Source organism: Gavialis gangeticus, unplaced genomic scaffold (genome assembly GCF_001723915.1).
Source record: "Gavialis gangeticus isolate Ggan-Ray unplaced genomic scaffold, GavGan_comp1, whole genome shotgun sequence".
In the NCBI taxonomy this organism is placed as follows: Eukaryota; Metazoa; Chordata; order Crocodylia; family Gavialidae; genus Gavialis; species Gavialis gangeticus.
The window spans coordinates 98,609,361-98,622,785 of record NW_017729031.1 but is presented as its reverse complement, the minus strand read 5'-3'; the positions used below and the strand labels follow the sequence as shown (position 1 = coordinate 98,622,785).

Below are 13,425 nucleotides of genomic sequence, written 5' to 3'. Positions count from 1 at the left end.
AGCAAAGGTGTGCTTCCATGGGCTGCACTCACCTTTCTGATTTCTGTGCAGACATAGTGTATGACAACTGCAGAGTTAGGTACTAGTAGCAAATCTAGCTACTCACTGCCAGCAGCTTGAGAGAACAAAACCACTTTCCTCCTTCTTCAGGACTGTGGCTTTGTAAGGTGATGACCATAAGGTCACCTCCAGCAGTCAGTGGAAATACATAGAAGCAGGCTCCAGAATTCCCAGCACTCACGGAGAATGCTCACTTAGCAGGAGTTTACTGGGACAGCTGTTAATCACTGTACCTCCTTGAAAGGAGTGATGCCGATTAATACCTACCAAAGGACCTTGTTCAGTGACTGGACAACGCTAATTTGAGGCAGATTTTCCAACTTTTGGTTGGGTGGATTCTTACTTACATATCGGACTACAGTGTTCAATAAGTGAGCCAAGTTACTAAGGTACCAACTTATCAGGCAAGCAGATAAAGAACTAAGATGGATAACAACCTGTAAAGCTGTAAACAGCACCCACATTAATAATAGGTTTGACACTGACAAAACACAGTGGAATCAATTCCTTGTCTGCCACATTTGTTGACAGGCCTGATTCCACCTAAGACCTATAACATTACACTGAAATTTAAACAAACCACAACAGCTTCCCAAAATTAATGCATTAAGGAAGCAATCACCCTTGGTAGTAGATTAACTTTCTTTTAAGCAGAAACTTGCTGTGACTCATGGATCTACTTCTGCACAGGTTAGAGTAACATGGTGGATAAGCACAATAGCTTGTGGATTACTCATCTGTCCATTCGTCACTGACAATAAGTACAAAGAGCTAAACATAGTCTTTGCTTATAAAGCAAAAAGGTGAGAGTCTAAGACAGGACTTTGGCATGTCAGTTATAGCTGTGACACTTGCAGTCTGCTAGGGAAGCAGAAATAAACACTCTTCCCATTTCTGTAGTCCATTACAATTACCTACCCAAGGAGCACCTCAGCTATGAACTGCCGACCCCCTGGATAACTGTACCGGACATATTTAGGGGCAAATTAGAGGCTAATAGTCTTAACACATTATCTTTTGTCCCTCTAAGACAATTTTATCTAAGCTTCCATCACTAATAGTCATGACAAACTTGACTGGAGAAAGTTACCTCCAATACATGTTTTCTCCTCTTTGGAAACCGGATACATAAGATAGCTAAACTCTGAGTATGTATGTCCAACAAAATACTGTACATTTCCCTCCCCCCCACCTTGCTTAGAGGTCAACAACAAGAGCTAAGAATTTTTTTTAACTAAACAAAGCAAAAATCACAGCATGGAAAAGAATAAAAACAATGTCAGCAACAGGATTGGTTTACTCTGTTAGGCAAGAGATGAGTTTAGAAAGAGGAACAAGCAAGTTTGCTCCACTTGTCCCAGTGCCATGAAGTACGGTAAGATTCATGCAGGGAAATGCATGGAAGGACTTTATAGTTCAAATGCTGGGAACTTGGCTTTTGTTGGCACCAGGATATCAGCAAGAAAATAAATGGTTCCAGCCATTCCTGAAGAAACAGACAAAAAGTTACTGCTCCAAGTGTATTATAGTGGGCAATTAGCTAGTCCTATCAAGCATGACCGATTTCAGGGGGTGTTTACACCCGCCTCCCCACCAGGGCTGGCCATGCAAAGACTCCCTCCGCTGCCGCCTCCTCCAGCCTCCGGTTCCCTCCCTTGTCCACCTGGCAGCGGGACTTTCCTTGCCTCTCCTCTCCCTTCCCCTCCCTCCTTCTCTGCTGCCTCCCCCTCCCTGCTGGCTGTTGTTGTGGCCAGGTAGAGGGGGAGATGCCACCACCGTGACCCCCCAATCCCCTCCCTGCTTCCCTCCCTTCCTTCCTTCCTTCCTTCCCTGCTGCCTGGCCCCGACAACAACCACCACTGTGACATCCCCCCCGCCATTTCACTGCCCCCCACCCCACTTCCCTCTCTCCCTGCCACCTGTTTTGGGGGGTGTCAGGGACAGGCATCAGGGAGGCCCCACCACCGTTCCCTGCTCCCGTTCACCCTCAGGCAGGGAGGCGTGGGGAAGCCCCACTGCTCAAGCGGCCAGGGTACGCTCGCCGCTGCCACAAACTTCCCTGGCCACGGTTCAAACTTTGGCCCGCGCAGCCAATCGTCGCTCGCCCTCTCAGCAGTTGGCCAAAAGCATTACAGACAAATAGACAGACTAAGCCCTTTATTATATCAGAATTCCCCATGTGCATCAATATTTAGTTAGAGTAAATCAGAACTAGTGTGAATGAGGCATGAAGACTGAGGGCTAGAGAACATTTTCAAAAGTACTTAAATGATTTAGGAGCCTATATCCAGTTTTTCAAAATGACAGAGCCAGATTTTCAATGATGTGCAGGCCCTGAAAAATGCACAGAAGTGCCTTAGTACTTTTGAAAACTCTCCTAGGTACCTGAGGTTTCAGCACTTGAATGTTTGAAAAATCTGGCCTTTAGTGTCTTTGAAAAATTTTGTCCTAAATCCTCAGTGAATGTAACCTGTCCTTGTTCTAACGGAGCCAGGATGACTTGTGTCAGCCAAGGAACTGGCTCAGTATGTGTGTCTGCAGCACCTACAGAGCAGCAGAGGTGTTTGCATTAAGGGGAGCCATCAGCTGCCCAATCAAAGGCCAGATCAATGGCTTCTTTTGTTCATTTCTTTATTGTTCTTTGGAGTGAAAGGGAAAAGATCTGGATGCTTACTGCTTAATGCAGAGCAGAAAAGCTGTCTGGGGAGCCAGTGTGCAATTACTGTAGGTTAGTAACGAATTACCTGTGAGAATTGTGTACTGTATGAGATCTGAGCACGCGCTGGTTTGTGAACCTCCAGGCCTCCTAGCCAGGATTGCAACGGACTAGGGAACTCCTGCTGTGCCCATTATTCTCTGCTACTAATATCTCACTTTGGAGACGGGAGGGGGAAGACAAGGTGGGGATGGAGGGTTGGAGGGGGTGGAATTCTCTGCTAACACTGATTTTAAAAGGCCTTTAAGGGAGTTATTCTCAATTTACTTCAACATAAATCAGATTCAAGATTCAGAGTATATTAAGAATAAAATACTGAACAGAGACAAGATAGAGATTACCTTCAAAGAGAGAGAAGGGTGTGTCTGGAGTCCGGCATCCATGCTGCCCATAGCTCAAACACCACTCTGCAAACTATGGAAGGACAAGTACTGATTCCAGACTCTCTACCAGATGTGATAGGAAGCTTAAAAATACACCCCCCACTATGCTCTGATCTCCATGATATATGCTTCCCTTAAAGAAGGGTCAACAAGTATCTCTATTACATTGCTACTCCCTGTGCTGCTGGTAAAGGACAGTGACTGAACTCTGTTTAAAGACCATGCTGGTTTAAGTGAGATGAGTTCGTAATAGTGCTAGCTGCCTCTCTGCCAGGCTAAAAAGAAGATTACAATGTTAAGAGCAGAATCACATAGAGTGCAAAGGAAAATCATCTCCTCATGGGAACCTTCTTCAGAATGCTAGTTATAACCGACACCATGCTGACAGGTTCTTCTCTTTAGCAGGACATATTTCCATGATTTTTTATAGGATAACTTAAGAAAACTGAGCGGTACAAAGTTAAAAGTTGTAAAAATTCCTGCTTAGCTTGGACTACCACTGTTTCCTTCTCAGACTGGATGAAAGGCTGCTTGAAGCCAGAAAGCTCCCCTGATCTCTCCCCCAACTACTATGGCAGCCCAAGGAAAGGTACTATATGACCCCAGTTCTTTTATATCCATGGATGATCACACCTAAAATGTCACTGTTCAACAAGTATGGTATTTAGTTTTTCTATGACCCAATATCTCTCTGTATTGCTGATCCAGATACTTACCTTGCAGGCCCTGTACAGGTATTTCATGTTCTGAGTGAGGTTGTATAGTGTCAGGAAGGCATAGGCATTGCCAGCTGTCCCATGGCACAGCCCATACCCTTTCTTTAGCAATCCAAACTGCCAGATCACTTCTGCACACTGAAGGGCATCATTCAGGTATTGCTGGTCACCAAACACCTGTGAAGACAAGAGAGGTTCCATTTTGCTGCAATTAGCCCCTCAGCCCTGCCATTACCCATGCTGGGGGCGGGGAGGGGGGCAAGGCCCATGCTCCCTGGCTAATTATCTCCTCTGCTACTTAAGCAATGGTGCTGTGACTTTGCCGTCTACTTTCAAAGATTTTTAATGTGATGAATGGAGCAGCATGTCCATTATTTAACTCACAACTAACTGTCACCATTAGTCATCTGCCACCGAATAAAACACATGGCTGACTCCTTGAGCAACAGGAGTGCCCTGTACTCAGAGTACGTGACTGGGATGTTTTCAGAAGTCATTTTTTAAAGTCTAATTTCCATTTTAGTTGGTGTGGGCATGTGGCAATAGCAATTTCATTCTCATATTACGTCCCCTGTTAGAGCAGGGCATTGCCAAGTAGAAGTATTTTAGAGATCAAGTTCCATGTTGGATGCCTCTTGGGTTGTCCTGTACCTTATAGGCCTGCGCAAGCATGTAGATCACACCAGGTGCTCCGTGGCACCAGTGGACAAGCAGGTCTCTGGTGTCATCGATACAAGGTGGGTAATTGCCTGAAGGGAACTTCAGCTGGCAAACATAATCCATGCTGGGCTTGACAGTATTGTGTAACTTCACTTGGCTCACACCAAGACCAGACTGAGAGACAGAGAAAGAGAATGAAAGAAAGAAAGAAAGAAAGAAAGAAAGAGAGAGACTGTAAAAGTAGAAACAGCTATGCTATTCCCTTATCCAAACTGCAGTCAGCTCTAGTGGCAGAAGCATTTTGCGCATCAAATCTAGAGTCTGGTGAAGTAGATTTTTTCCTGCAGCTTTAGCTGTAACATTTTAGCTTGTATCTTGGTTTTGATGCCTCCACAAAGCTTGGTTTGGAGAACAGTAGCTGATTAGTGCCTCAGGTAAGGACTCACTTCTTGTCAGACTCCAATGCATCTCTCTCTGCAGCAACACTGCCTGGCACATCTAACCCTCCAGCAAGAGGAACAAAATCAGGGTGTCTTTGGGCCTATCAGAGGCAAGAAGAAAACCTATATGGCAAATCTGAAGGTTAGGAATTACTGAAGGAAGCGTGTGAGGCGTCTGACTAGGAGTACAGGAATGAAATCCAGGCAAAGAAAATTTAGGGTGAACAACACGAATGCTTTTCAGACACTGAGATCTACCAAATTAAGAGTCACCCAGGTAGCACACCACCGCCATATCTTGAGCTGCTATACCAGCCCAACTGCAGGATTACAGTTCTTATGATTGTACAAACAGCTTCAAAGGTAAAAACAAGGGAGCTATTTCACCCCACACCTCAATGGAAGCAGGAGTGGGTCCTCAGTGTCCTCTCCTAATTACACTGTACTGGCCAAGGTATTAAATATAGTTTCTGTATTCACTTGGCAGCTCTGAAACCCTTGGAATGAGCATCTGAAGCTAAGAACTGAAACATTCCCAAATTCATGACCTGAAAATTAAAAATCAATACCTGTCCCATAAAACTACCAGAGATAAAGAACTTTAGAGTCAGACGTCCTTCTTTGAACTGTCCTTGATACACTTCCCTTCAGACTTTTGGTGCATTATGCTTGGCTGCCTCTTCCTTTATTACTTGTAGACCAGCTACTGCTTGAAACTTTAAAAGGGAAGTGATTACCTCTTTCGCATGAAAGCCCCAAATCCCTGTCCTGCATAGTAGAGCACCTCAATGAAGCCAGACTAGAGTGGGCACTGAAGGTTGTTTAGGTGGCTGTTTTAATTATTTGCACTGTTTAGCTTTAATTATTATCATTTGGAAAATATGAGGGTAATCTTGCTCTTTCTTAGACTTCTAAAGAACTTAAACGTTAATCTAATTCTCACAATTATTTGTGGGAGAAGATCATTATTCTCTTTTCAGAGAAGGGAAAATGGTTCAGTCATACAGAAAGAGTCAGAGGTCAGAGAACATAAAGGTACTCCTATTTTTGTGCCTCATTCCCACTCCACTTGCCTGCCTTTCTTTAAGTGCCAGATCTACATGACGAGCTGCTGAAAACTGACAGCTAAATGTCAGGTAAAAAAAAAGTACTGTTCAAAGGGGAGATATTATCATATGACCTCCAAATTGTTGGCATTAGTCAAGCTCTGAGAAGACTCCCTCACACTATAAACATACCCATGAAGTGGGATGGTGATGGTGGTAATAATTTATCACTAGGAATATATCTACTATGTACAGTTGTATTTTCAAAAGCAACTTGCATTCACCTCACTCTGCTCCTGTTGACACCAATAGGGGGTTATCAAAGGCTCTGGTGGGAGTGGAAGCAGGCCCACGGTAATTGCTTTGGAAAATCCCACTTTTAATGTTTGGATCCAAGCTCTGATTTGGAACCGTAGGCATTTTCTCTGCACTTTCACCGCAATTTAATCTCTTTCACCAGGTGTTTGCTGCAGGGGGTTTCACTTTAAAAGGATCAGCAAATCCTCCAGTTCCACGGAAACACTGGCCAAAGATGCAAGGCACATACTAGGGTGACAGAGTCCACTTCATGTAAGTGATAAAGCCATAAACTTCAGTGGGACCTGAAGATGCTCAGTACCTTGCAGAACTAGGTCTGGTACAAGACACAGTGCATTTCTGGGACAATGTAGACAGGTCTGGATATGTACAGTAGATGACTAAACACTTCAGAGTGTAGTAATCCCCTAGAATGGGGGTTGGCTACCCTTTCACAGCTATGGGCTGAAATAATGCAGTTTGGTCTGAGGAGAAGCAGGTCTTTCTGACCCAGATGCCGCTGCTTCTCCCCGGTGCCAAATTACTGCTGTCGCACGTGACCTGGCTGCCACTGAAAGCAGCAGACTCTCCTTGCTGCCCAGATGCCACCAATTTCTGGACTTTGTGGGTGGATGAAATAATTTGGCAAACTGGATCCAGCCCATGCACTATAGGTTGCTATCCCCTGCCTTAGAAGCACCCAGTCCAGACCATTTTAGGAGTATTTTGAAATGGGATTCATAATCCAACAAATGAGCAAACCCGCCAGACAGAACAGCAGGACTGACATGACTATGACATCACCAAGAGCCAATCAGAAATCTGCTAGGCGTCCCAAGTTCTAATTGAAGAGCATAAGCAGACGTGAAACAGCTGGCAAGGATTTTTCCCTCCAGGAATCTCTCACCTGCATGAGATAATAATAAATTCCTGCCAGGCCATGGGCTGCCCCTATGTAATATTCCTGGTACCACTCATACATCAGTGGGCTCTTTGCTGTGAAGTTCCTCCTTTTGGCCAGGTTCTCACCAGATGCCACAACTGCTTCGGAGACCTGAGGGCAAAATCAGATGCGAGTAAGTACTGCCCTGAGATAGCTCAGAGCCAGCACATGGAGGCTCAGAAAGCAAAATTATTTTGTTATTCTGCACGTAGTCCAGGCTGTAGAAGGGGGAGTGGAACAGAGAGTTCTTTAACTCTGTACAGGCATAAATGGATTAAGAAGGGCATTTAGTACAGTATTTCTCTGGAAGAAAGGCACTTCCAGGAGCAACTGGATCACCATGTTGTAGCTTTCAGACACACCAGGGTTGTTTAGAGTGGCATCTTTTTTACCCTCCCAAGGATGTGTTGGAGGGGGATAGAAGACAAATAAGGGTTCAGGAGGCTAATTAAATCTTCATTGGAGTGGTCACACAGTACCTGTTGAATGTGGCTCTGAGGGATCTTTTCCTCTCCAAAATGCTTGTTCACAAAGACCAGTGCATAGAGGTATCCTATGCGCCCATACAGCAGTTCATCAGGCACTCGTGCGTCAAGTTTGTGTAGATGCAGCAAACTGGAAAGAAAAACTCACATGAGAGAGTGTAGTAATGCCTTCAGAAATTTGGCTTCTGTTCTACAAGCAGCATCTTCAAAGGCAAAACCCATCAACCTAACCCTTCTACTGTGGCAGTCCGTGGGAGCATTACCATCAACTTAAAGAGGGATAGAGTTAAGCCAAATCCAAGAGCTTTTGCATATCCCACCCTTACATTCAAAAGTCCTAACCGTAAACATAAACTAGCTTTCCCTTGCTGTTCCAAAATGGCTTTGGCCTCACCCTTGGCAAGGAAAGAAATGGAAGAAATAAAAGAGAAACAGACCAGTGGGAAAGGGGTGGTTGCGGAATAACTGTTTCAGAGGTCAGCAGTGCCGCAACCTTGACTTGTAAGAGGTTGGAGTGCTGGGGTGGATGGGGAGAAGCCACGAGGGGTCTGATCCTTGTTGTGGCAGTGCAGCTCCAGCACCTTGCCTGATGTTCACCCTGAGGCATACGTACCAAGCAAGATGCCTTTGAGTGCCACACTCTGGTACCCGTGCCAGAGGTTGCCTACTTCTGATAACTTCTATGGGGAACAGAAGAAGTGGTCTGCTAACAATCAGCCATCTGGGTTAACCAGTTCTAATCACTGGATCAGTCTAGGACAGCAGCGAGCTACCATGTGGACTGTATGAGACTGTATGAGACTTTCACTCAGGGACACAGAGCCTGACAGAGTCTGAAAAGTTCTGGTGTCATTTTTCAGACTATTAGCAGGTTGCAAGTCAGTGATACTTCTGCAGTGCTAACAATGACTGACGGCTCTTAACGGTGCTTTGCAGCCCAATCACTCATGATGCAAATTAGTCTCTGTTTTGCCTCTTCCAACAAGGTGAGCTGTCCTTCCCTGTCAGAGCAGTAAGCAGGATGCAGAAAGGAGAGTAGGTTTTTCCCTCCTCCCTGAGAGACTGGCCTTCTGAACACCCTCACTTTCATAAAAGCATGAACACAGGGTTTCTTCAAGGCTGCTTCTTCTAGTCCCTCCTGCTGCCACTCTGGCAGGTACAAGACAAAGGAGCCAACACTTCTGAGGACCTGCATGTTCTGGGTTTCTGGGTCACATGCAATGTGAGCAAAATTCAAAGGTACATTGTCAGTACTTGCTCTTAGGCAGAACAATTTGTTTTAGAAGGAAGAAGCAGCCCCCTGGTATCAGATGGCAGGGGCTGGGGTCTGAAATTGAGTGTAAGGGAGCTTTCCCTTGGTGCTGGGCTCAAGATAATATTTTAAAGGCAAAGGGTCTAGAGGAGCACTCCCTCCATCTCCTCAGAGTATATCTGCTCTGCTAAGTGCTGTGCTGCTTCCTGTGGGATTCTTCTCCCAGATGAGAGCAAGACCTCGATTTCTAACATCTCCAGAGCATACAGAACAAATATGGTTGGCAGGCCCCTACCTCCCACCAATCCCCCAGGGTCAAAAGCCCTCCTCGGACCTCAACATGATGCTATTTCTAGAGAGGTAGGTGAAGTAGCTGGAGCCTGGTATGGGAAGAAGGGAGTGCCTGGGAAGAGCCAGGATGGATTCCAGGAAGAACCCAACACTGGGTTTGGTGATGAAGATGCCTGGGTCTAAGGGACAGAGATTGGGTGCTTCAGACAGATGAGTGTGAATAAAAGATGGATAAGTGGTAGGCCATGGGCAGAAGAATTGGGGGTACAGGGTAGTTTTGTTGTTGAGCAAGTAAGCCAGTGTTTTCTCCCTATGTGCTACTGCTGCAGTAGCTGCTTCCACCAGCTGGTGTAGTGAGGGGTGAAGGAAGAGAGCCTGCAGAACAAATTCTGTCAGCATCTGGGAAGCTGAACTGCAGAGTAAATGAGAGAAGCCCGTAGCAATACAGTCAAGCATAGCAAGGCTACCATATGTGCATGTGTGATGTGAGATGCCTGACGCCTGGCAGCACTAACTATACCCTGAATACTCTTCCCTAGCACAAGGCAGGTAGTGAAGATGCTTGAGAATTAGAAGCACTGCTCTTAAATTAATCCACTATTGCAACTGCTGAAAAATCAATAGGGTCTGGATGAAATGAAAGCGTGCTGATGCATCAGGAGACAAGATTTTGTATGTCAACGGCACTAAAAATAAATACTTGACCTCCTGAATTACTAGAAGATAACAGGAAAAAATCTGAATTGCAGTCCCTAAGAGCATAGACCAGGTTTTCATAAGCTCCTGGAAAATGGGCTGCCTTGAAACATTCAAGCCTCTCAGGAGGGTAACACACATTTATTGGTTATGAGTTCATTTAGGAAAGCTAGCAGCCCCCCTAAAAAGGCCCAGAAGGAGAGGGAAGGCAGGGAGTGCTCTTCTGATACACATCTCTTCAGACTTTGCAGGAATACTGTACTCAAATGTACAAGGAGAAAAACAGGACCAGTCACAGCAATTGCCATTGTTCTCCAAATCAGAAGCAAAGAGCTTTCCCTGCTTTGTACTCCAGAACTTGGCAAATGCTTTTGGAGCTCAAAAAGAAATCCAAAACCCATTCTGCGTTTTGTTAACTGGAAATATTTCTGGCAGAAAGTCATTTTCCTAACTTAAATGGCAGGTTGGTCAGAGCTAAATAATTAGTAGCAAGCAGTAGAGACTGAGCAACCTAACCATTGCTTCATGAATGCCCCATTTTCTCTTTTCTGCTTCTACTTCAAAGTAACACAATTACAGGCATTGTTCTCTATAAGCCATTAGATGGCACTGCGGAATTAAACTGAATTTCTACTCTACCATAAAACTGAGCTAGTCTAGAAAAAGGAATAGGTTAAGGGACAGTTAAGGAATAAGGCACTGACAGACATGAAAAAAACAAAGCAAAAACAGTCCTTTACCGAAAGAAGCAGTGTGTTAGTTTGACCCAGCTCTGCAGCCTCTGTATAGATTAGGCACTTCAGTGGGGCTTTTGGGCTATTCAATCAGCTATTCAGCTATTGGATAAGTGCCAAAAAACCCTGATGAAATGCCCGATCTCTACAAAAGTTGGGTGAGCCAGGTCCAACTAACATGATGCTTCTTTTGAACATTTGCTGTGTTTGATGCGGGGGTGTGCCAAGTTTAAAGTGCCATTTTTTTCCCATGTCTGTAAGCAGGAAGCTGGGGGAGAGGAGAAAGGGAGGCTTCTTCAATCTGGGGTTCAATTCCCTCCAACACTATACACCATAGTTAAAAAAGAGTAGTATTCACAATAGCAAAAGTCAATCTGATACCATGTTAACCAATCCAAGATTGTTAAAACCGCACGTGTATATCGGGCATAAACAAGGGGACTTCTCATCAGACTGGTCAAACCTGCATATTTTAGCATCAATAAATTAATACATAAAAGCAGTAAATATTAATTACAAATATAAATTAAAGGGAACTCTGATAAACTTTTTTGGTTGATCTGAATCCCTTGATTTTTAATTGATGGAGCTGTATAGACCTTTTAGCTAGTTTGCTCAGGCTGTTCTGCTCATACTTCTGAAGCTGGTAAGAGTTGTTGTGCTTTTTTGCTGCTTACCTTTCAACGGAAACTGCTGCGATATTTTTTTTCAGCATTTTAAAACTCCTTCTAGAGGATCTACCCTTGAAACCTACCACAAAGTGTGACTGCCTACCTTTACTAAATGGTATTTTTCCACTGGATGCTTACCTCACTGCTTGTGAGCACATGCAATCATGAATAATACAACTGAAAACACCATTAAGAAAGATAAACAAAGAAACTTAAAGTCAACAACCCTTTAGTCGCATCATGTCTCTAGTAAAGTGTTTTTGAATTTCAAAATAAGGGACAAATGATGACTATACATTTCCAATATTTTTTTCCATTTTTAAATCAACTACAGAACTGGGTTTTGTTTCCTCCAGAAATTAGTCCTTATTTTTAAATGATGAAAACTGAAAAAGCAAGTGTGATTCTCTTATGCATTCCCCCCTGTTTGACTGCAGTGGCAATACCGGCTCAATGATAATAGCTATTCTGCCCACCATCCCAGTATGTAGGCTGTAACAAATGGGCAGTCAGCCAGGCTCCATTTATGTCTTTAATGATCGCCATTTCTCTATGACATGAAAATTCTCTTTTATATTTCTTGTCCAACTGCTGAATTTTCTCCTTCAAGTAAAGCATCACGGCAGACTCTAACAAGGCTAAAAGGGGCTAGTAGAAGGCTGTATAACCTGGTAGAAGGCTGGCATATGTCTGAGCTAGCGTTGAATCCTAGAGCAAAAACATTCAGATCACTTGGGCAAAGACAAACCATCAAACGTTACCGTGTGATGCAGTCTTCTGCTTGCTTCTCATGTTGCAGCTTGTGATACACTACAGCACCAATTGCCAGAGGCCCTGCATCCCCACACAAGAAGGTGATGGAGCGCTTTGTGAGACAGCTCAGGCTCTTCTTCACATACTCCTGTGCCACCTGGAGGTAGGAAGGGTCTCCGTACACATCATACAGGTGTAGGTAAAGTAAGGCGATGCCTGCAAAGGAGTAAATGGGTTCAGCCCGGGGCTGCGTGTTCTGTCTTTCTCCCTATGTGCTGCATACCTCTGCAGCTCTATTTAAAATGTAAAGTTCCCAAACTGTGTATGATGGAGGACAAAATAGTGAACACCCAGATTTACCCCTCATTTCATCTGAGGCATTAATATTCCTTTATTTATGGCTAAACAGACCACCTCCCAAATGGTAACAACAAATATATTTCTCTAATTTAGTCTATAAGGTACAAATCTACCCTTCCTAAAAGTGTCTTTGACGGACAAGATGATATTTGCACTTAAAGCAGCTCTCTAGCCTTTACCATGTTGTCATCCTTTTATCTTTACCAGGACACCTTGTTTTGCCCTGTCTCATCAAACAATATGGGAATGACAAGGTGATTATGATCCCCTCGCATATCCTGGTGATCACTAAGCTAACATGCTCTGCAGTAGTTTGGACGCTCGGAGGAAAAGGGAAGGATTCTTTGAGAATGGACATTTATTTCTCCCCGGGCAGAGAATCAGCTGTTTCAAGAGCAAGTACTGTAAACAAAGAGTTTCTCCCTCCCCGCCTCCTTTTGCTTCTCCCATGCTATTCCTTAGTGCAGCCCTTTGAAAGATCTTCCTCCCCTAGATCTTTCAAAGGAGGTACCCAGCCACATAAACAATGCTGCTGCTAAAAAGCTATGTCAGTGATTTTTGCTTTGAGCCTTGCTGTGCTCCTCTCTCATCCTGCTCTTGAAGCCTGTTATACATAAGGGGGAGTTATCAGCATGTCCTTATTCAAAAGGTCTGTCACACTAGATAGAGCGCCTCCCTTCTAAAAACTGGCTAGTTGGAAGGCGTCTTCAAATGGATCCATGGTCTCGGGGCATCCTCAAACAATATGCATCAGAGAAGCTAGCAGCCTGTATCATTTCCAGAAAATCTCATTTTGCCCTGTACAGTACACTTTCCATCTCATTAACCATTTCTAAGAAGACACAAGTCCTGTGTTTAAGCCTAAATTAATAGAGCCAATCTCTTCAGATTTCGATGCGGTAAAAAAAAAAAAAAAAAAAAA

At 44.2% G+C, this 13,425-nt stretch overlaps 1 protein-coding gene across 1 annotated transcript in view; it reads right to left on the bottom strand.

Moving 5' to 3' along the window:
* Nucleotides 1-391: 391 nt before the first annotated feature.
* Nucleotides 392-13,425, bottom strand: part of LANCL1 (LanC like 1) — a 34,943-nt gene continuing 21,909 nt past the window's right edge. Inside the window, exons 4-10 of the mRNA XM_019523419.1 lie at nt 12,152-12,359; nt 7,741-7,876; nt 7,226-7,372; nt 4,527-4,709; nt 3,876-4,052; nt 3,118-3,190; nt 392-1,546 (exon numbers count right to left, since the gene is read on the bottom strand). Of these exons, the coding sequence (XP_019378964.1) occupies nt 1,470-1,546; nt 3,118-3,190; nt 3,876-4,052; nt 4,527-4,709; nt 7,226-7,372; nt 7,741-7,876; nt 12,152-12,359 (1,001 nt within the window). The 3' untranslated portion in view covers nt 392-1,469. The remainder of the gene's footprint in view (nt 1,547-3,117; nt 3,191-3,875; nt 4,053-4,526; nt 4,710-7,225; nt 7,373-7,740; nt 7,877-12,151; nt 12,360-13,425) is intronic.